General features: G+C 37.5%; 2 protein-coding genes across 7 annotated transcripts in view; both read right to left on the bottom strand.

The window, feature by feature from the left end:
• Positions 1-19,158, bottom strand: part of LOC131665442 (integrator complex subunit 3) — a 510,516-nt gene extending 491,358 nt beyond the window's left edge. For all 6 annotated transcript variants that reach the window (XM_058937323.1, XM_058937322.1, XM_058937319.1 and 3 more), the window contains exons 1-5: positions 18,961-19,158; positions 18,744-18,840; positions 17,991-18,589; positions 17,345-17,906; positions 17,087-17,276 (exon numbers count right to left, since the gene is read on the bottom strand). In XM_058937323.1, coding sequence (XP_058793306.1) covers positions 17,087-17,276; positions 17,345-17,906; positions 17,991-18,589; positions 18,744-18,818 — 1,426 coding nt within the window. In that variant the 5' untranslated portion in view covers positions 18,819-18,840; positions 18,961-19,158. The remainder of the gene's footprint in view (positions 1-17,086; positions 17,277-17,344; positions 17,907-17,990; positions 18,590-18,743; positions 18,841-18,960) is intronic.
• Positions 19,159-20,084: 926 nt separating this feature from the next.
• Positions 20,085-20,675, bottom strand: LOC131665448 (uncharacterized). Its single transcript, XM_058937329.1, has one exon. It carries the CDS (start codon positions 20,673-20,675, stop codon positions 20,085-20,087), a length of 591 nt encoding a protein of 196 aa, XP_058793312.1.
• Between the last annotated feature and the right edge of the window lie 344 nt (positions 20,676-21,019).

Here is a 21,019-nt window from a genome sequence, read left to right as displayed (position 1 = left end):
TTGCAACAAATTTTGCTTTTAACTCGGAAAAACGAGTTTGAAAACTATTCAGATGATGCAAAAGGAAATGAGTGTATGAAAAAAAAACATGAAATAAAAAATGATATAATTGTTTTAAAGGAGGCCGTACTTTCATTGATAATAAAACTCGTGCTGGTCGACCTTTGAAGACAGAAACATTGGATAATATCGAGCAGGTGCGACTTACGATCGAATAAGATCATTGTATGACTATGTGGGAACTAGAAGAAGACCTTAGAATCACGGTAATCCTCAAGTAAGGAAAAATGGGCCAAAAATAGATCCAAAATCTGCTAACACAGATAGTTTCTATATCGTTCGTAGGTTACAAAAATGTAAAATTGGAAATCCAAGGTGATCGGCTTCGAAAATTATGGACGTTTTTGTATTTATCCCATGCATGTCAATGAAAAACAAAGTAAAACATTGACGTTCACAGAAATAACTTATCCCCCGACTCCAAATTGATAATATGAGTATGTGGGTAATTCTTGGCTATTTCGATTGACTTGTAACCCTTAGGTTACGGATTTTTTTTTAATTTGACACAATTGTTGTACACATAAAACTGAGATATTTTTGTAGACGATTAATTTTGGAGACGATACATTAATTATATCAAAAGTTATTAACAATTAAAAAAAAATGATAAAAAATTTTCAAACGGCTATATTTTAAAAACTAATAAAGATATCGTAGTCGGATTTTTTTCAAAATACTTATAATGCCTTAAAATTTCGAAATAATTACAACAATAAACAATAAAAATTTTTTTTCGAAAGTTATTAACTTTTTGTTTAAACAATTGCTAATATCTCAAAAAGTATATTTTTTTTTTGAAAAATTCTTACTCCTATGTATTCCTGAGGATTTTTGCTATCGAAATCAATCATAAAATTCAAGGGCCCGACATATCGGAAAGCGTAGCCCTAATCAAAAGAAGACGCCTCGGCGTAAGGCTGCGGTAGCGCTCCAGCGGACTCATGGTCGAAAGGTACTTTAGCTTTAATCTAAAAAACTAATAAAGATACCGAATCGGATTTTTCCCAAATTACTTATAATACCTTGAACTTTCGAAATAATTACAACAATAAACAATAAAAAATTTTTTTCGAAAGTTATTAACTTTTTGTTTAAACAATTGCTAATATCTCAAAATGTATTTTTTTTTTTGAAAAATTCTTGCTCCTACGTATTCCTGAGGATTTTTGCTATCGAAATCAATCATAAAATTAAAGGGCCCGACACATCGGAAAGCGTAGCCCTAATCAAAAGAAGATGCCTCAGCTTAATCCCGGTGACTCCGAGGACGCTTTACAGCACGATACCTCTCGGCTATTTCTTGGGCCTTTATTTGGTCTTTAATAGTATTTAAAATATAGCCGTTTGAAAATTTTTTATCATTTTTCTTTAATTGTTAATAACTTTTGATATAATTAATGTATCGTCTCCAAAATTTGGGAAAAATCTCAGTTTTATGTGTACAACAAATGTGCCAAATGAAAAAAAAATCCGTAACCTAAGGGTTACAAGTCAATCGAAATAGCCAAGAATCACCCATGTATTTATAATTTGTTGATGGAAATATGTTTTTTTTAATATTTATTTATATTTACATCTATGTATTTTCTAAATAATGGAGTTTTATAAATTTTTTTTGTTTCAACGTATCTCAAATTACTTTCGCTATTTTTAATGCTATGATTTTTTGAATAAAATTGAATTATATTTATTACAAAATCTAGAGTTTCCATTCATACCGCTAGGTGGCGCATGAAAATCTGTGAAAGGAAAATTCATGTCTTACAAGTAACCCGACCCAAGTGTCACTCACCGATTTTAACCAAACTTTGCACATCGTTAGAGCACTAAAAAATATTGAACCCGTGTTTTTTTATTTTGGCCGAATCCACTGTTAAGGGGTAGAAACCACCCCTAATAACCCCTAACCAGGCTAACCCACCTAACCCTGGGTAGAGCGAGTTTGATTAATTATTTTTTCACAAGAAAGTTAACTTCTCAACCCGGATAGGCTAACCCATTTATAATCTGATATAACCGATCCCCACAAATCACTATATCCCTTATAAACCATCCCTATCAACCCCTAAGCAGGCTAACTCACCTAGCCCTGGGTAGAGCGAGTTTCATCAGCTGCTTTTCTGTAAGAAAATTAAGATCATAACTACTGATAGGCCAACACAACCTTAACCTTGATATATCTTATCCTAAAAAACCCGTTAAATCCTCATAAATCACCCCTATCAACCCCTAAGCAGGCTAACCTACCTAGCCCTGGGTAGAGCGAGTTTCATCAGCTGCTTTTCTGTAAAAAAATTAAGATCATAACCACTGATAGGCCAACACAACCTGAACCTTGATGTACCTCATCCTAAAAAACCCGTTAAATCCTCATAAACCGCCCCTATCAATTTCCAAGTATTAAAATGCTTCTATCTTTCAATACATAAAAAATATAAAAAACTTAATTTCAAATAACCTTTAAGGTGTACTATCCTAAAGCTTCAGTTTGGTACACTGTGGATGTATTTACGGTCTCTTTTACAATTCGTATCTTGATTTAATTTTCTATTTTATTAAATTTAAATATATTTTATATTTTATTAAATATAATATTTTTTAACAAAAGTAAATTTTTCTGGAAATATGACAAACATTTTTTTATTAAAGTATAAATATTATATTTAGAGATTTACAAGATCAAAAGTGAATTTTTCACACGTTTTTCAATTTTACATCCGGGTATTTTAGTCCTGTATGTACCTTCAGGGTTAAGTTTACGCGCAATCAGATGATATTAATTGATTCTAAGGAATAATATCGAAACATCAACCTTAAGCATCATTTAAAATACCTATACCAACTAAAAACAGAACATAATTTAAATTTATCTACTATCATTTTTTATATCAACTTATAAGAAATAAATTCAAAGAGAAACAGAAGAACCGTGTGGAATAAATAATTTGATAACTTACGAGTATCTTTTTCTTTCTTTTTATTCAATAATAATTCAAATAGCCCACCATGCTGATGAACCCAAAAAATATTTTGAATTTATTGTATTCTGCATTTAATGACCCAGCATATAATATCCAAAGTCAAATAACAGATGAAGAACGATCTTTTGCTTCGTATTTAACAGACCTAATAAAAGTTTCATCGAATACTAAAATTTTTGTTGAAAATTATGAAACTTTATGTTACTATGATGATAGCGTAGAAGCTAATGCTATAAGCGTGGAAGATGAAGTAGAAGAAGATTTCGATGACTATGAAGAAAAAGAAATTTCTGACCAATCAGAGGATGTCGATTTGGATTATAAACAACCAGCAGTTACTTTTTGGCGTAAAAGTAGTACTAAAAAAAGGAGAAGTTTGGATTCAGTAAAGAAAAATTTTAAGATGGTAAAACATGAGAGAATGCTGTACAGATGGGAAAAAGAAATGGAAGAAGGAGGATCCAGATTAGAAAAGTTACGCAATATTTCAAAATACGTTTTACAGCAATTCAATAATGCTACTGAAAATCGTTTACCTGTTCATGATATCGATTTAAAAAGATGGGGGTTATTGGCAAAAGAAAGTGTACAATTAGCTTCAAAATATTTTAAAGCGTCGCCAAAATGGATGCATAATTTTAAAGTGAAACATGGAATAGTTTCAAGAAAAATTAATAAGTTTGTTACTACTGCACAGTTGACAAATCAATACGAATTGAAACAAGCAGCTTCTGAATTTGTAGACGAAGTATGGTCAGAAGTGGAAGCAAGAGGTAAAAAAAATATTTATAATTCTGACCAATCAGGGTTTAATCTAGAGGTTCACGCTGGCCGTACTTTATCAATCATAGGCACCCAAAAAGTAGAATGTCTAGCACAGTCGATAAATTCTTTAACACATAGTTATACAATTCAGCCAATCGTTTCAGCAGATGGAAAACTACACTCACCTTTGTTAATAGTTTTAAAAGAACCTGATGGTAAATTTGGACCATTGGTACAATCTACTATTTATAAAGCAGATAATATTTATGTTTTACCTTCAAAATCAGGAAAACTAACATCTGATATTGTAACTGAATGGTTTAAAAACGTTTTTTTTACTTGCAGCTGATACGGATAGTTTGTTAATTTTAGATTCTTGGACTGGACAAAATGAAAAGTATTTGAAAAATTGGATACAGGTATGAAAAATATTTAAATTAAAACTATACCTGCTGGAACGACGGGAATGATACAGCCTTTAGATGTCTATGGATTTAGACCTTGGAAAAATTTTGTAAAAAACTTTTCAGATATAGTTATGTTGTACAATTTTAGCATTAACTTACATTTACGTAATAACATTTTAAAATTACAATCTCTTACGCATAACCAGTTTTCTTCACCACGATTTACAAACATGTTCAAATATGGATGGTACAAAAGTGGTTACGTACTTGAAAAACCAAATAGTTGGCAAACCCCCGTTCAGTATTGTTTTCAACATACTGATGTTAAATGCCACTTTTGTATGCTATTTGGGATTGTCACATGTGCATGGTGCACCAAATGTCTTTGTATAAACCACTTTTTTGCTCTTGACAATGTCGATAAACCACACTATTGTAAGCAATACGTTAATTCCACATAAATATTAAAATAATAATAGTAATTTCATTATGAATATTTTATATTTTAAATAATAGTACATTTTTTATTGTTTCGTGTTACTTTTGTCTTCACTAATTTTATGATATTTAAACGAACTCCACTTACTATAAAAAATCTTTTAAAATTCCAAACGGCCCTTTTCATGGCCAAATGATGTGCAAAATCCGATCGATAACCTCCACGCGGTGCACATTGGGTCACGCTAATGTCGACGGTTCTTCAAAAAGTAATTTCAAATCACAGTTACTGTTATTCTCAAGATATTTGAGGTCAAAAGATTTTTTTCAACTTTTTAAACCTTAAAAAAAATACAAAGATAATACAAGAAAAGTATATATATGTCGTTGTTACAAAAAAAAGCTTGCGAATGAACATTTTATTTGAAGAAGCTTACTTCCAACGAGTTGGCTGCGGTTTTATTTATTTCTATGAAATTTACAGGTTTTAACTCATTTTTTATACAAAAGTTTTATTACAAAGTAAAATTTTGTTGACCTTTCTCTGGTTATGATCTATATTTTCCTATAGAAAAGCAGCTGATGAAACTCGCTCTACCCAGGGCTAGGTGAGTTAGCCTGCTTAGGGGTTGATAGGGATGGTGTATAAGGGATATAGTGATTTGTGGGGATCGGTTATATCAGGTTATAAATGAGTTAGCCTATCCAGGTTGAGAAGTTAACTTTCTTGTGAAAAAATAATTAATCAAACTCGCTCTACCCAGAGTTAGGTGGGTTAGCCTGGTTAGGGGTTATTAGGGTTGATTTCTACCCCTTAACAGTGGATTCGGCCAAAATAAAAAAACACGGGTTCAATATTTTTTAGTGCTCTAACGATGTGCCAAGTTTGGTTAAAATCGGTGAGTAACACTTGGGTAGGGTTACTTGTTAGTTAGATATATACCATGAAAAATACCACTATGCAATTTCATTTCTACAAGGTTGGATACCACCAGGAAAATCTTTGGAGTTGTATTTCAAAGATACTGCTTCTAAAATGTCTCCTACGTGTTCTCATCATGAAAACCGAAAAAAAGTATGTGGAACTTGTGGTAAGAAAATTATTTTTGGTAGAATAAAGCTAGAAAAATTTTTGATAAGTAAATCTACTGAAAGTCTTATAAAAAAGCTCATATCAGATGATTTTGACCTGAATGATGAGAAATATCCTTTAAGCTTATGTTGATCTTGTTATTTAACACTTCTTGACATTGAAAAGGAAATTTACAATAGGCAAGTACCAACCATGCCTAATTACAAAGAGCTCATATTACCAAAAGAGACTCGTGTGAAAAACGGTGTGTGTGATTGATATATATATGCAAGACTGCCAAATATAAGGGTCATACTAAAACTGACAAAGGCCGAGGTAACTTTAGAGATATAAATGATGAAGTTGATATTTCTGTTGGATTCCATGAGTCAAAAAAATCAAAGCAGTCTTTGTTGAAACAAAATAGTGATTCTGTTGATTTGATAAAATTATGTACTAAATGTTTTCAAGAAATTGGCAGAGGTAAAACTCATGTATGTCAGGATTTGAAAAAATATATAATTAATGTAATTGACAGTCTACCTGAAAAAGTCCAACAGCAAATTACAACACATGTGATAAAAAATAACATTAACTCTAACTCTGATACAAGTGGAAAATTTGTGAATATGGACGTGAACTTGAGCAGTGGAGGACGGAACACTAGGGTAACGATAAATAAAATGGAAAAGAAAAATATTGTTTTTGATGAAGAAAATTTAGATAATTTTCGAGTCAAGATAGGAGCTTCTCAAAATCAAATGAAAAAAATTACTAACATTTTGAGATGCAATGTTGGAAGAAAATGTGTTCCTAAAAATTATCAAGAGCGTATGTCGGAAAAATCTAAGTTGTTGAAAGATGTTTACAAAACAGGTATGCATGCGTTTGACTCTGAAACTACAACAGAGAAGCAGCTGCGACCTGTTGTTTACGCAGATACCGAAGAACTTCTCGATGAAATTATCAAAAGTAGAGACTTAATAGGAGATGGTTTGATCAAAGTTATGGCTGATGGCGGGCAAAGCTTTTTTAAAATTAGTTTGACTGTCATGCCTGAAGATTATTTGCCGAAAGCATGGAACGAAGGAAATTTTGTGCAGCAGGATTATGACGATGAAAATGATCCAGACAACTTGGAATACTTGAATAAATCAAATAAAAGAACGCGTTATTCTGAAGGTGGCAGTCTAAGTAAAAAAGGTAAGTTATCTAGTGTAAATAAGTTAATATTGTTGTGTGTAGTTCCTGGAATAAAAGAAACTTATGATAATCTCAAGCTTTTATTCGATTTAACTAAAATTAATAATATTCCTTATAAATTTGCAGATTTCAAGCTTTTGCTTATAGTTAATGGATAACAGACTGCATCATCTTCGTTTCCTTGTCCTTATTGTTTCATATCCTTGAACGATATGAGAGGTAAATCAACCTCTGAAACAAATGGACTTCATGATGCCTGTATACTGATGATGAAGAATATGAAAATCCGACTAGATTAAAAACATATGGCGACTTAAGGAGAGATCATAAAAAATACGAATATTACAAAAAGTACGATAGAATGGGAAATGACAAGAAATTTAGTAGAGAATGTAACAGCACTATAAATCTTCCACTTTTCAATGAAGACGATGCTGTCCATATTCTACAAAAGTGCGTGATTCCCGAAATGCATATCCAGCAAGGCGTTGTGAATCACTTGTTCTGGCAAGGATTAGTACCTCTGTTAGGCCAAGAAAAAGCTTTACTGTGGCCTACGAAACTAAATTTAATTTCTAAGAATTATTATGGAGATGCCTTCGAAGGTAATGCATGTAGGAAACTGTTAAAAGAATCGGATAGACTCAACGATCCAGAGATTTATAGTGACGTAGGTACTTTTAAAATAATACCGTATATTGCAGCCTTCAAAGCAATGGACAAAGTCGTAAACTGCTGTTTCACCTCTGGAAAAGTTGGACCTTTACTTGATGATCACGTTGAGGAACTGAGAAAAGCTTTGGAAAGTATTGACTCACTCTCAACAACTTTGAAGATACACGTTGTTCTGGCTCACGTAAAAGAAAGTTTACAATACATTGATAAAAATAACGGCTTAGGATTTTGGTCAGAGCAAAGTGGCGAATCAATTTATCGCGATTTCTGAAAGTTTTGGGAACGTTATAAAGTTAACGGTTTTCATCGTGATACTTATTTACCAAATCTATTGAAAGCAGTAGCTGAATTTTCTTCGCTACATCTTTAATTTTCATGTTATGCAATGTTAAATTCGTAAAAAGTTCTTGAAATTATAAAAAAAAAATACAAAAAAACTACAAAAAAAAAAGAAAAAGAAAAAAAAGGAAAAAAAAGAAAAAGGGATCAGTGAACCACTACGTCCTCGTCGTTGATCCTGGGTTACGCTAAAAGTGGTTCGGGCAATTTTTGTTCCAGAAATTACACTTGTAATGGTAAACATTATTCAATTTTACAATAGGATAGTCGGATTTCCAGTTACATTGAAAAACAGAAAAACTGTTCGCATTCAATCATTAAGGTAACTCGTAAATGAACAAATGAATGAATATCATGAAAAATATATCAATAATTATCATGAAAAACGTATTTCTATCAACCAATTATAAATACATACTCATATCATCAATTTGGAGTCAAGGGATAAATTATTTGTGTGAACGTCAATGTTCTACTCTGTTTTTCATTAACATGCATGGGATAAATACAAAAACGTCCATAATTTTCGAACCCGATCAGCTAGGATTTCCAATTTTACATTTTTGTAACCTACGAACGATATAGAAACTATCTGTGTTAGCAGATTTTGAATCCATTTTTGGCCCACATTTCCTTACTTGAAGATTACCGTGGAATACCTTAAACTATAATTTGGAAAATTTTAACCCCAAATTTATAAATAACACGCGTATGTGCGGAGTTCATTCCGTAATTACTCAATACAGAGCAAAAAAAGCTTCATTAAGAAATCGCTCAGAACAACATAGTAATAGTGAATAACAATGATACTGTGCTGAAAATGATTATTATTGGTGATGAATCATGGGTTTATAGTTATGATCTAGAAACAAAATAAAAGTCTTCACAGTGAAAGCATTCTGGATTGCTAAGACCAAAAAAGCACGTAAAAGTCTGAGCAATTTTAAGTTAATATTGATTGTTTTTTTCGATTATGAAGGTGTTATGCACCACGAACATGCACCAACAGATCAGACAACCAATAAACAATATGACGTTCAAATTTTAAAACGTTTACGTGAAGCAATGAAAAGAAAACGCACTCACTTTTGGTCAAATGGTAACTGGCATCTCTATTACGATAATGCGCCAGCAGTTTCTAAATAAACATAGTATTGCATTGCTTCAACAACCTCCTCACAATCCCGACATAGCCCCCTGTAAATTTTGACTATTTCCAAAACTCAAAAAATTTCTCAAAGGATAGCGATTGCATGACAAAACGACAAGTGAAAATAATGCGACGAGTATACTCAAAGCCATTCCTAAAAGTAAGTTCCAGGATTGTTTTTAGAAATGGAACCGTGCTATTCAATCAAGTGGGGATTACTTTTAAGGATGTCACCTGCCCAATGATAAAGAATAACGCCAACGTGGAGATATAAAGTTGAATCTGGTACTTTCTGGATGGACCTTGTAAAGTTCTCATTATGCTAATTTGTTATTTACTGTTCACTTAAATTATTAATTTGGAAAGATAGTATTGTAATGTCTTTTTATTATTGTCATTAAAACTAATATATATTGTTAATAATTATAATAATAATTATTGCAGTAAGACGCTTGAACGTTAAAAAGTACAACTAATTAGGAGTAATTAAAAAAAATCGTCAAAATCGAGTGAAAATTGCGGTTTGTAGGTGAAAACATCAGAAATATCCCAATGTACTACGGTGCAATACAGGGTGTCCCATTGTAAAGGAACCACCCCAAAATTTTCTACGGTTGGCGTTCTACAAAAAAATTGTTGAGACAAAAATTGTTTGGAACAATGAGGGACACCTTTCCCAGAAATCGAATTAGACCTTGAGATTTATTTTCAAGGTCAATTGAAGGTCAAAGTCATTTTTTGAATAGAAACGTATAATTTTGATTCTGGATTCGGAAAGAGCGAGAAATTCTACGTTCAGATAAGGTATTATGTGGGGTGTGGTTAACACATTCCAAATTCAAATCGCAAAGCGATACTTTCAATTCGTATGACTAAAATTATTTCGCATCTAGACTCACGCTTATATTTTTTGGGTCACTGCTCGAGTGAAAGCAAACCATGGGATGTAATTAGACAGGCAGCGATCAATCGCTTGCAACATCCAAACTACTCCGTACAATCTCAATCTCAGTCCCTTAGACTAATGGGTGTTGAAGCCTGATCGTCCACCTGCATTCCCTTCGCCAGATGCACCCTTTTGACTATTCACAACCAGCTCGTCCCTCACCTGGGTCTCTTCTAATCATCTTCAGTCACGCATACCTCCCAACCCGATACTAATACCACAACTAGACACTTATCTCGAGTCATGTCCGTCCCGCTATAAGCTCGGTCCTGGAACATCCTTTCCCAGAGTCTCACCCAGCCATTTATCCGTCATTTCGAACACTGTAAATCTGACCTGCAGATTGCACTAACCTCAGTCATCGCATTTGTTCTAAGTCAGCGCACTTTTAATAATGGTCGGATCATTTTTTTTGTTTTGTGAAAAAATTAAATATCTCTGCTCAGAGTGAAGATAGAAATATGAGCTAGAAATCAAATAAAAACTAGAGTAATGTACAATCCAAGAAAAATACTATCGAGACGAGAATTCTATTATATGATCTTCAAATAACCTTTGATACTAGATGCAATCCGAAATTTGTACGATTTTTTCTACTTGTACCAGTCTTAACCGTTTCAAAATTGATTTCAAAACACAGTATTTTGTACAATTTGGTACAACAAATTCATATCTGGCGAAAGTGTCACACACACACACACAACTCCGCCACCGCCGGTCCCAAGCCCGGGACCCTGCTACTCAAGAAGCAGGGAAGGAGGAGGGGGAGGAGTATTAACCTCGTTAAAAAACCAAGGTTCATCTGGTCTGGATGATAGCACCCTGTTAAAGGGTCCCCGTCCAGGGTAACGGACCCCCCAAGCTGAAGGTGTGAAGCGACCCGTGCCGATGTAGCCTGGTTGGTTCTCGGGGGTAACAGAGAGTCCCAAACGGAGCCTTGGGAGCACCTGGCGAAACTCCCTCGTATATAGCCTTGTCCCACGCACGCGGGGCTCTGCGTGGGATCGACGACAACTTCCCTAGCTACTCGTAGGACCAACATGAAGAATAATCAATCAAATCAAAAAGAAAAAGACCGCAGTGAAGCTGATAAATGCTTCAAGAACCTGGAGAGAAAGGTCAAAAAGCTGGTGGAGTTTATTCTAGAAAAGAAGAACCTCCACGCAGAACTGAAGGCCATGGCCAGAACGGCAGACTGTATGATAGAGGAGTATGCGAAGCTGCGCGTGATCTCCTGCCAGGGGGCCAAAAGAAGTACAGAAAACCTGACGGTAAGGGACGATGAGACCCAAACATCGCCCATCTTTAGAGAAAAAGCGAAAAAGCGTAGAAATTTAGAGACGCAATCGCCGACGATCCCGCCAGCAACGAAGAAGACCAAAAGCGACCAGGAAAAAACCCTGCTCACAAGGGAAGGCGAAGAAAGAAAGGAGATTGCCGAGAAAAAAGCCTCCGAATGGAAAGAGGTAAGAAGAAAGGGCAAAGCCAAGAAGAAAGAAGAGAAGAGAAAAGAGACCAATAAAAAAGAAGGCACTAGAGAGGGTAAAACCACTAAGACCATGAGCAGGAAGCCTCGCCCAGAAGCTATTAAGATCAAAGCACTGGGCGAGACTTCGTATGCCGACATCTTGAGGAAGGTCAAGGCAGCACCCAACATGAAGGAAATAGGTGAAAGAGTCACCCGAATACGGCGTACTAGAGCAGGAGAACTACTCCTCGAACTGGGGAAACCGGGAACCAGGTCCCCAAACATAGAAGAGATGGTCCTGGCCACACTTGAGGAGTCAGCAGAAGTCCACCTGATGACCGATAAAGAAACCCTCAGGATCAAAGACATGGATGAGACAACCTCACCTGAGGAAGTGATAGAAGCTGCAGCTGCAGTTATCGGACCAGAGGCAGCTGCAAGTAGCAGCATAAAAATCAGAGGACTGTACAACGGCACACAAGCGGCACATATCCAGCTCCCGATAGCAGCGGCCAGAAAGCTACTTGAAAACGGGAAGCTGAGAATAGGATGGGTGAACTGTAGAGTTCAGCCTTACACACCGACACAAAGATGCTACCGGTGCTTGGAGAATGGTCACATCGCAAAGGACTGCAAAAAAGATGAAGACCGTTCCAAGCAGTGTTTCAGGTGCAGAAAGGAGGGGCATAAGGCAGCGGACTGCACGGACGCAAAGACGGAGGGTTCTCACGCTAAAAATGACTAAAGTCCTCCAAATCAACCTCAACCACTGTGCAGCGGCTCAGGACCTGCTGCACCAGTTGGTAAGGGAGGAAAAGGCCGACATCGTCATAGTTAGCGAAAAGTACCGTGATCTCGATGTGCCGAACTGAGTGAAAGATGCGACTGGTAGGGCGGCTGTCTGGGTATGCGGACGCCTACACGTATCGGCAAGGATGACCGATCCAACCTCAAACTTTACGTGGATAGAAGTGGCTGGCATGCGTATATATAGTTGCTATCTCCCACCTAGCGAAGAGATAAGCGAGTTTAAGAAATCCCTGGATGACATTGTTACCAGCGCAATGACATCACGCCTACCGGTGATCATCGCAGGCGATTTTAATGCATGTAAACTGGGGAAGCGCGAAAACAAATGCTCGCGGGCATGCACTTCTAGAGGCGTTCGGAGTATTGGAGCTCGAGGTAGCCAATAGAGGAACGACCCCGACCTATTCCAAGGCGGGGAAATCGTCCATAGTGGATGTTACCTTCATAGATGCCAAACTATTGACGGAGGAGCTCAACTGGAGAGTCAGCGATCGGTACACGGGCAGTGACCATCAAGCCATAACGCACCGGCTCCAGTTGATCAAAAAAACGGTATCCACCAGGACAACGGAAAACAAGAGGAGATGGGCACCAAATACCTTCGACAGAGAATCATTTCTCTACTCCCTTGAAGGAATATCAGTATCCGGAACCGCGGAGGAAAAGGCGCAGGGTCTCACACGAGCTCTCAACACTGCATGTGATGCATCCATGGCTGTCAAGAGCAACGCAAGGGGTAGATTACCGGTTTACTGGTGGAATGAAGACATCGCAAGCCTGAGGCATAAATGTCTTACAGCCAGAAGGCGCCATCAAAGAGCAAGGAACAAGCCCAACTTCCGAGCTCTGACCGAAAAATTTGAAGAGCTAAGATCACTGCTCAAGGTCACCATCAAAGCAGCTAAGAGACAGTGCTGGCGAGACTTCTGCGAGGAAGTAGATAAGGACCCCTGGGGCCGGCCGTATAAAACGGTCATGCGCAAGATCAAGCCCAGGAGTGGCGTACCACCATCTTGCCCATTATTCCTCGACAGTGTAGTGCGATATCTGTTTCCAAGACATCGGGAGAGACCAGAACAAACAGGCCTAATGGAAAGAGACGATGAAATCGAGTTTACAGAAGTAACCCAAGCAGAACTGACAGTAGCCGCGAAGAAAATTCGAACCCGGAAAGCGCCAGGGCCGGATGGGATACCGGGAATTGCCATCAAGACGGCAGCACTGAATGCCCCGGAAATAATTCGCGATACATTTAGTGCGTGCCTGCGAGAAGGACATTTTCCAAACTCGTAGAAGCTGCAAAGACTGGTGCTGCTACCCAAGGGAAATAAGCCTCCCGAGCAGCCTTCGTCCTACAGACCACTGTGCATGTTGGACATTATAGGAAAACTGCTGGAAAGAGTAATCCATGCCAGATTGGAGGCAGCTATAGCCGAAGCAGGGGACCTGTCTGGAAACCAGTTCGGCTTCAGAAAAGGCCGTTCAACCTTAGGCGCTATTGGTCGAGTTGTGGACCTGGCCAAAGATGCCATTAGCGGAGGACGGAGCGCAAGACGCATGTGCGCTGTGATCGCATTAGACATCCGAAATGCGTTCAACTCGGCAAGATGGGACATCATTATGACAGCCATAGAAGGACTGAGGGTGCCGCTGTATTTGCGTAGAGCCCTATCGAGCTACTTAAGCAACCGAATCCTGCACTATAACACCGACGATGGCACACACTCATACAACATCACGGGAGGAGTGCCGCAGGGATCGGTGCTTGGCCCCTTGGTATGGAATGTCCTATATGACGGACTAACAAGACAGCAGTTGCCAAGGGGAATAGAGATAATAGCTTTTGCCGATGATGTAGCACTAGTGGTCACGGCAAAGAGCGTTGAGGAGATAGAATATATAGGAAACGTCTCCATCGAGGTGGTGGCTCGATGGCTAAAAGGGCATGGGCTCAGTCTCGCTGCGGAAAAGTCCCGCACGAAAGCTCGGAAGTACGCCACATTCACAGTGGAAAATAAGCGAGTACAGTCGACTGACACGGTGAGGTACCTGGGAGATATACTAGATGCGCGGCTATCGTTTAAGGAACACCTCTCGAAAACAGGTGTCAATGCCACTAACGTTGCTAGAGCGTTGGCAGGTATCATGCCAAACGTCGGGGGGCCAAAGCAACCACGCAGAACCCTGCTATCGTCGGTTGTAAGCTCAGTAATTCTCTACGGAGCTCCTATATGGGCGGATGCGCTAAGAAATAATGCAAGCTACGGAGGGACGTGTCGAAGAGCCTGCAGAGCAGCAGCGCTACGAGTTGCCCGTGCATACCGAACTGTATCGGACATAGCAGTCTCGGTAATCGCTGGAATAGCGCCTATCGACCTACTAGCATGCGACAGAGCAGAAATATACCGTGAAGGAGGTCGTAACGAAGAGAAAAATGCTGATAGACATGTCCACAGCAAACGGTGGACGCAAAATTTAATGCGAGAATGGCAGAGAAAATGGGACAACGCAGTGAAAGGTCACTGGACTCATCGCATCATCCCGAACATTGACAAGTGGACAGGCAGGCGCCACGGACACCTCACCTTCCAACTGACACAGGTGCTCACCGGTCATGGCTGCTTCCGTATTTATCTCCAACACATCGGTGTATATGCGAGTGCCGAATGCCGAGCCTGTCCAGGCAATGACGAGGACGTAGAACATGTCTTATTTGTGTGTCCCCGCTTCGCTGAAGAGCGGATGCATTTCTGCACGGAGTGGAATGATCCAATGAGTCCCGAAGGGCTCGGAGCTTGCCTGCTCGGCTCGCCAGAGGGATGGAAAACGGTAGTGACCTTTGCCACGTCAGTGGTAAACCGGCTGACCGCAGTAAGAAAGGAGGAAGAGAGAAGACGTGACAGGTCTATCATGCATAGATAGAGCGAGGTGCCAGACTATGGGACTAAAAAGCGCTCCTAAACTACCACAGAGTAGTTGTTAGAGCGCGGTTACCCCATCCGATGCAGAGGAACGTAGGCTCTGGGGTCACCTAAGTCCATAGGATAACAAGGCGCCAGCCTATCCAAAGCGCTCCCCTGCCTTTGCGGGAGAGCAAAGGACATTGGGTTGAGCCCAGACTCCCTCATCCGATGCAGAGGAACGTAGGTGTCGAGGTAGAGGCTGTCCAGAGGATGACCGGACGATGCCGATAGAAGAAGACGACCGGACAATGCCGTTGGAAGAAGACGTGTAAATCGATGCCGTAAGAAGAAGACGAAGCTAACATAGCCGAAGACGATGAAGATCGAAGAAAACGACACAGCCGAAAGGTAATGAAGAAGACAAGGCTAATATAGCAGAAGCCCCCCCGCGAAGTAATGCCTAGCAACGGTTCCCGCGGGGGATACAGGCAGGACATAGAGAGATGGGAGTTTAGTGGGTATACCATGCTTAGGGATTCCCACACAGAACGAGCCGAAAGGCCGTTACGTGCATAAAGCATTCTCGAACTCTCTTCAAAAAAGCTTTCCTGGACTCGGATGAGTTTCACCGATTCGCAGCTTGGACCAGAAGACAACTACGGAACAACCGACACAGCAACCCAAGCATCCCAGCTGCCGACTCAGCTTCCCAGCAATCAACTCCAGCGAAGCGTCCCGACGATATTGAAGAGAGCGGTATCGTTTCCCTCGTACCACACGAAGTTCAAGGGGGGAGTATCTGTGGGGACATCGTCACCACCTGCCACGTGTGACGGAACGCAACAGCACCGGCGGAAAGAGTAGTTCAAGACACAAGGTTGACTAGAATGCGTCAAAACTAGCAAGATCGCTTTTACGTGCGCAAGTTAGTTGCTCGCCCGGTACCTCTTAAGCTAGAATGACACCTTCCTGTGTATGCAAAATAAAATTGTTTATTGTTTGTACTTTGCCATAGTTACTTATCCATCTACCTTTCAACGCCTGACCTGAAGGCTTTTCCCTTCAAAATAAATTTTAAATCGTTCAGATATCTTCTTTTTCACCAAGATATGATAATGTAAATTTAACGTCTCAACTTCTTACGTACTCAAATGCAGGGTGAGCATATATACTTGGAAATCCTGTTTTTATTTTCTAAATTAGCATATGGATCACTACAAAAAACGGGTGTCCAATAATTTCTGATACTCTACACCTATAAAGTTTAAAGAAAATCGGCGACGAACACCTCCCGGTCTTACCCCTCGTTAGTACACTTTGCGATCGCTTTTAAAATCAAATAAAAAATCTCTTAACTTTATAAGATCAAATAAAATTACGTGATTGCACTTGCTCGAACTGGTTACAGTTTCTATATGACATTATTCGTGATCATAAAAATTTTCTGTGATATCTGAATTCACTTGACTATCGCAAACTCACACCGGAATTTATTTATATGAAATCACGTGTGAGCATTTCGAAAATTACGTAGAATTACATAACAGTTGATCTCGTATGATTTCACATAAAAAATTATATCCAAAGCATCTGAAAATATCATGATTTCATTTGATTGAAAATATGATGATAATCGTATGAATTATTATAATAGGGTAGTACGTGTTCGATAACCATCGTTTCCCCTTGGTTGTCAATTCTCACGTACTTACCAACACCTTTAGGGCCAAAGGGCATAACGTACTATTTACAATAATTCCATATAATGACCAGCATTACATTGATAAACATACGTTTAGTTGAATATATATACTTAAAAATTAATTGAATCGATTTGCATAAAACTAATATAATCAAATAGCTTACCTGTGTCAAAAGATACACAAAACTCTTTGAATGTATCTCGAATTTTGACTCTCAATTCTCTGTCTAACTTGGGACTATCGAATAACGGGTGTAAACTTGGTAAAACACGTTTTTCTAATATATTTCGGAGAGATAAAAATATACCATGTTTTACTTTTTCCTCAATTGGTGGGTAAAAATTTGATATAATCTGCAATTGTAAAAGAATATTATTTTCATATACTACCACTTACAAAATTATTTCATAAAATAACTTACTCTACATAAGAAGTCAAGTAAAGTGGCTGTGACTGCTGGATGTGACCTCATTGAATTGTGCATTACTAATATAGCAGGTTCAATATTCATAATATTATCTTTCTCTGGTTCAAAAAATAACCAATCATAAAAAAGTGCAAGTTTAGCATTACTAGCAGCAACTGGCATAGTACATGTAGTGAAAAGCCACCCGATTACAGCCCATCGTGGTATTATATCAGAACAAAGTAATTCATTTGTTGGATGAATCACTCCAACGATAAATCTTATCAAATCGCACCTCAGAGTTTGTGATTCTGGTGTTGCTAAATATTGTCTCTGAAACCATTCTTGATATCGTTTATGGTTTCCGAATCTTACTTGACTAGTTAAAAATACAAGCTTTCGCTCCATATCAGGAGTTAATCTTGATTGTAAAAATCTTCGAGATGTTCGTGTTTGTAAAAACTGTAAAACACCATTAAAGTTTGGATTCAATGATTTTGGATTAAGAAGTATTTCTTTCCATAAGATCTCGATTTCTGGGATTCTTGCAACATTTTGTAGTAGTCTAATGAAATCTCTGAAACAAAATTTTAATTGAAATACCCAACTTTATATTTATAAATTTATCGTATATTAATAATGATAAACATAGACTTCACACCTTCCAATCACCAAACAATCTGTTATTTTTTCTCGAATCAAACAAACCAAAAATGTAACTTCTTTTTGTCTCAAATTAGACAAATGAGTTGCACTATGATCCTCTATTAAACGAAGATATGTATATACTATAGATGCTATTAAATATGGAAATTTATCCAGCCAAGATCGGTTATCATGAAATATTTCTAATAAATTTTCAACAAGAAAAATATTACGACTAGAAATATCACCACCAGCTGCATGTCTTAATAAACTTAAACATAAATTATCTACATTATTAACATTAGTTTTGATCATCTCTCGTAACAACCACATAAGTTGATTTTTAGCAACATCAGTCAATTTTATGTATTTTTCTAGAACTATTTGATTTAATGAAGCTATAACAACTGCTAATCCATCACGAGTAAGCAATGTCAAATCTCTGTAACTATTAGATGCTGCTTGCGGTTCAGTTAAAATTTCAATTAACAAACCAAGAGAAATTTCTTCATGGGTTTTATCTTTGCAAACAGCATTATTGAGACTATCATGAGCTTCTTTTTCTGATAAATTAGCTGTTATATTTTGCAATACATTATGGCAGTGCTCCAATTTCTGTAAACATATTCAAAATTTTTCAGAGACTAGCTAAACACAAACAACATTTATGTTAGACAAATATAGGATTGTAATATAAACTTATATTCGCAGCAATTCATGAATTCATGTACTGATTAGAATAAAAGAAATGGTTAGTCAAAATACTTACTTCTTCAAAATCATCTTTGTTTTCAACGAATGATGTGAAAAATAGCCTTGTGGAAATATTTTTATTTTGCTCCATTATAACAACTTTTCAAGATGAACTGTGAACAGAGTTACACAAAAATCTTCAATATATTTTATAATTAAATGTTATTCATATTTATATAATCATTCAAAAAACTTTAATATTGGAAAAATAGTCATTTAAAAAAATACAATACATAGTATCCTTATTTCAAACATCTGTGTAGAAAAGCCCAGCTAATAGGTTAGTTCCGGTATGTACTATTTTAAAATTTAATTTTTTTATTTTTATTTATTATTTTAATTTTTTATTTTAATTTGTTATATTTATTATAATTTCAATTTAATTTATCACTTTTTTTATTATAAAAAAGGAGATTGAAATCAGCGATAAGAATCCGATGGGGTAGAGAAAAGGGAACTTTTTTCCAAACGCGACGTTTCTAGATCAGTTTTATAACCATGGCCATCATATGGTATTCCGCTGTTCTGATTCCACTTCCACATAGTATTTATGTTTTGAATTTGTTTTGATACCGATATTATCAATTATAATACAGAGGTTAATTTTCAAGCACGAAAAATATTAAAGTTGAATAAGCAATTGCAATAATTGTTGGCACTGATGAAAATATATCCTTGGAAAATTGGAAGCTTCGTGACTGTGTAGCAAATATCACGCCAATTTAGATATGTTATTTTTAAGGGGGGAGCCTGCTTTAGAGGCGTCAAAAAATCGATTTTTTCGAGAATTTTTTGGGGGAGGAATGAAATATCCGATTGGAATGAAACTTTCAGGGTTTATTAAAACATGTTTCAAGAATCTTCTTAAATTTTTTTATTAAAATACAGATTATATTGTGGCTCGTAGAAGGCTCGGCCGAGGCGCCTTCACTCTGTAGTTGTCGTGCGGCGGGAAAAATGCAGATCGCAATTTTCATCTGAAACAAAAAATCAGATAAAATTTCCATTCTCCAATAGTGTAGTTTCTAGGTAAACCAAGAAAATTCAAAAAAAAGTGAAAATTGAACAATTTATCGCTAAATGAACAAAAAATTTATTTTTTTTGAAAAAAAAATTCACTTTAGATTGTTTAAAAAGTTAGTTAATCTTAACTTTCTTAAGTTTTTTTAGGTTCAACTTGAAGAAAATTCAATTCCAAATAAAACCCACTTTGTCTCGTTTCGATAGGACGTTTAGTTTTTTCCCTATCTTTCCCGCCAATTAGGAAAAATCGTAAAAATTTAAAACCGAGAAATCGCGCGTCAAAGTTTTCGTATATAAAAAAACGTAATTTTATTGAACTTACCACGTAACTATGCTAATCGGCGATTCCTGGTCCATACATTTGTTCTTCAGACTCTTCGTAAAACTGATTTTCGCCGAGATTTTCGAGTATACGCGCTGTTCTGGCCTCTTTGCTCGCGAGTAGATTGCGTCTGTTTTCTCGGGCGATACGCTCCTGGTCGGCTTGCCGAGAGAAATTCATGCATTGCTGTTCAATTTTCAAGTCTAATATCTGCATTGTTTGTAATACTGCACTGTAGCCTTCATTGAACATTCCTCCAGCGATGTAGGTAGCAATCTCGACAATTTTAGTGCCTGAGTGAAGGTGTTTAGGTGTCATGCGCCACACAGTGGAATTGAACGACTCGTTCGCATTTTGTGTGTGTCCACCCAAGCATCTCGTTAGCAGATCGTCGTTAGATAAGTCCTCGTACACAGGACGAATGTGCTTCTCAACCTCTTCGTCGATGACACGTGGCGAATGTTGAAAATCAGCCAGTTTATTTGCTGCCTCGGCTTTGCGCCACTCACACCAACTGTCGGCGCCTTCTAGGCAATGGTCGTGGCGAGGTAATTCATCCGTCGAGCAATAGTGATCGAGTGTCGCCATTATAGCGTTTTTCATGTCTTCCACAGAATTCAAGTTTCTTCGAATGGCCAGACCGTAGTAAATGGTTAATTTTTTTATTAAAGTCTCGGTGAGCCGCTTCTTTCCACCGAGCTTTTCTTGTTTTTTTTTGTTTCGGAGACGAGTACCCATGCGCTTTTGGACATGTCCCACGCACTCGTTTTTTGTCACTGTGAGCTCCGGGCCATATGGATTACTGTTCAGAATGCCAAGAAATGTTTTGGAGTCGCCGTCACCAATGTAATTACTGTACTTTACTCCGAATTTCTCGATGGATCTCAAGAACATTGTCATTATCGAATCAACTTCCATTTTTCCGGACGAGCCGGCGTGATTCGAAG

The sequence above is a fragment of the Phymastichus coffea genome, unplaced genomic scaffold, assembly GCF_024137745.1.
Source record: "Phymastichus coffea isolate CEN01 unplaced genomic scaffold, Cenicafe_Pcof_1.1 PCOF00051, whole genome shotgun sequence".
NCBI classification, from domain to species: domain Eukaryota; kingdom Metazoa; phylum Arthropoda; class Insecta; order Hymenoptera; family Eulophidae; genus Phymastichus; species Phymastichus coffea.
Note: the sequence above shows the minus strand (reverse complement) of the source record. Positions and strands in the feature narration are given on the sequence as shown.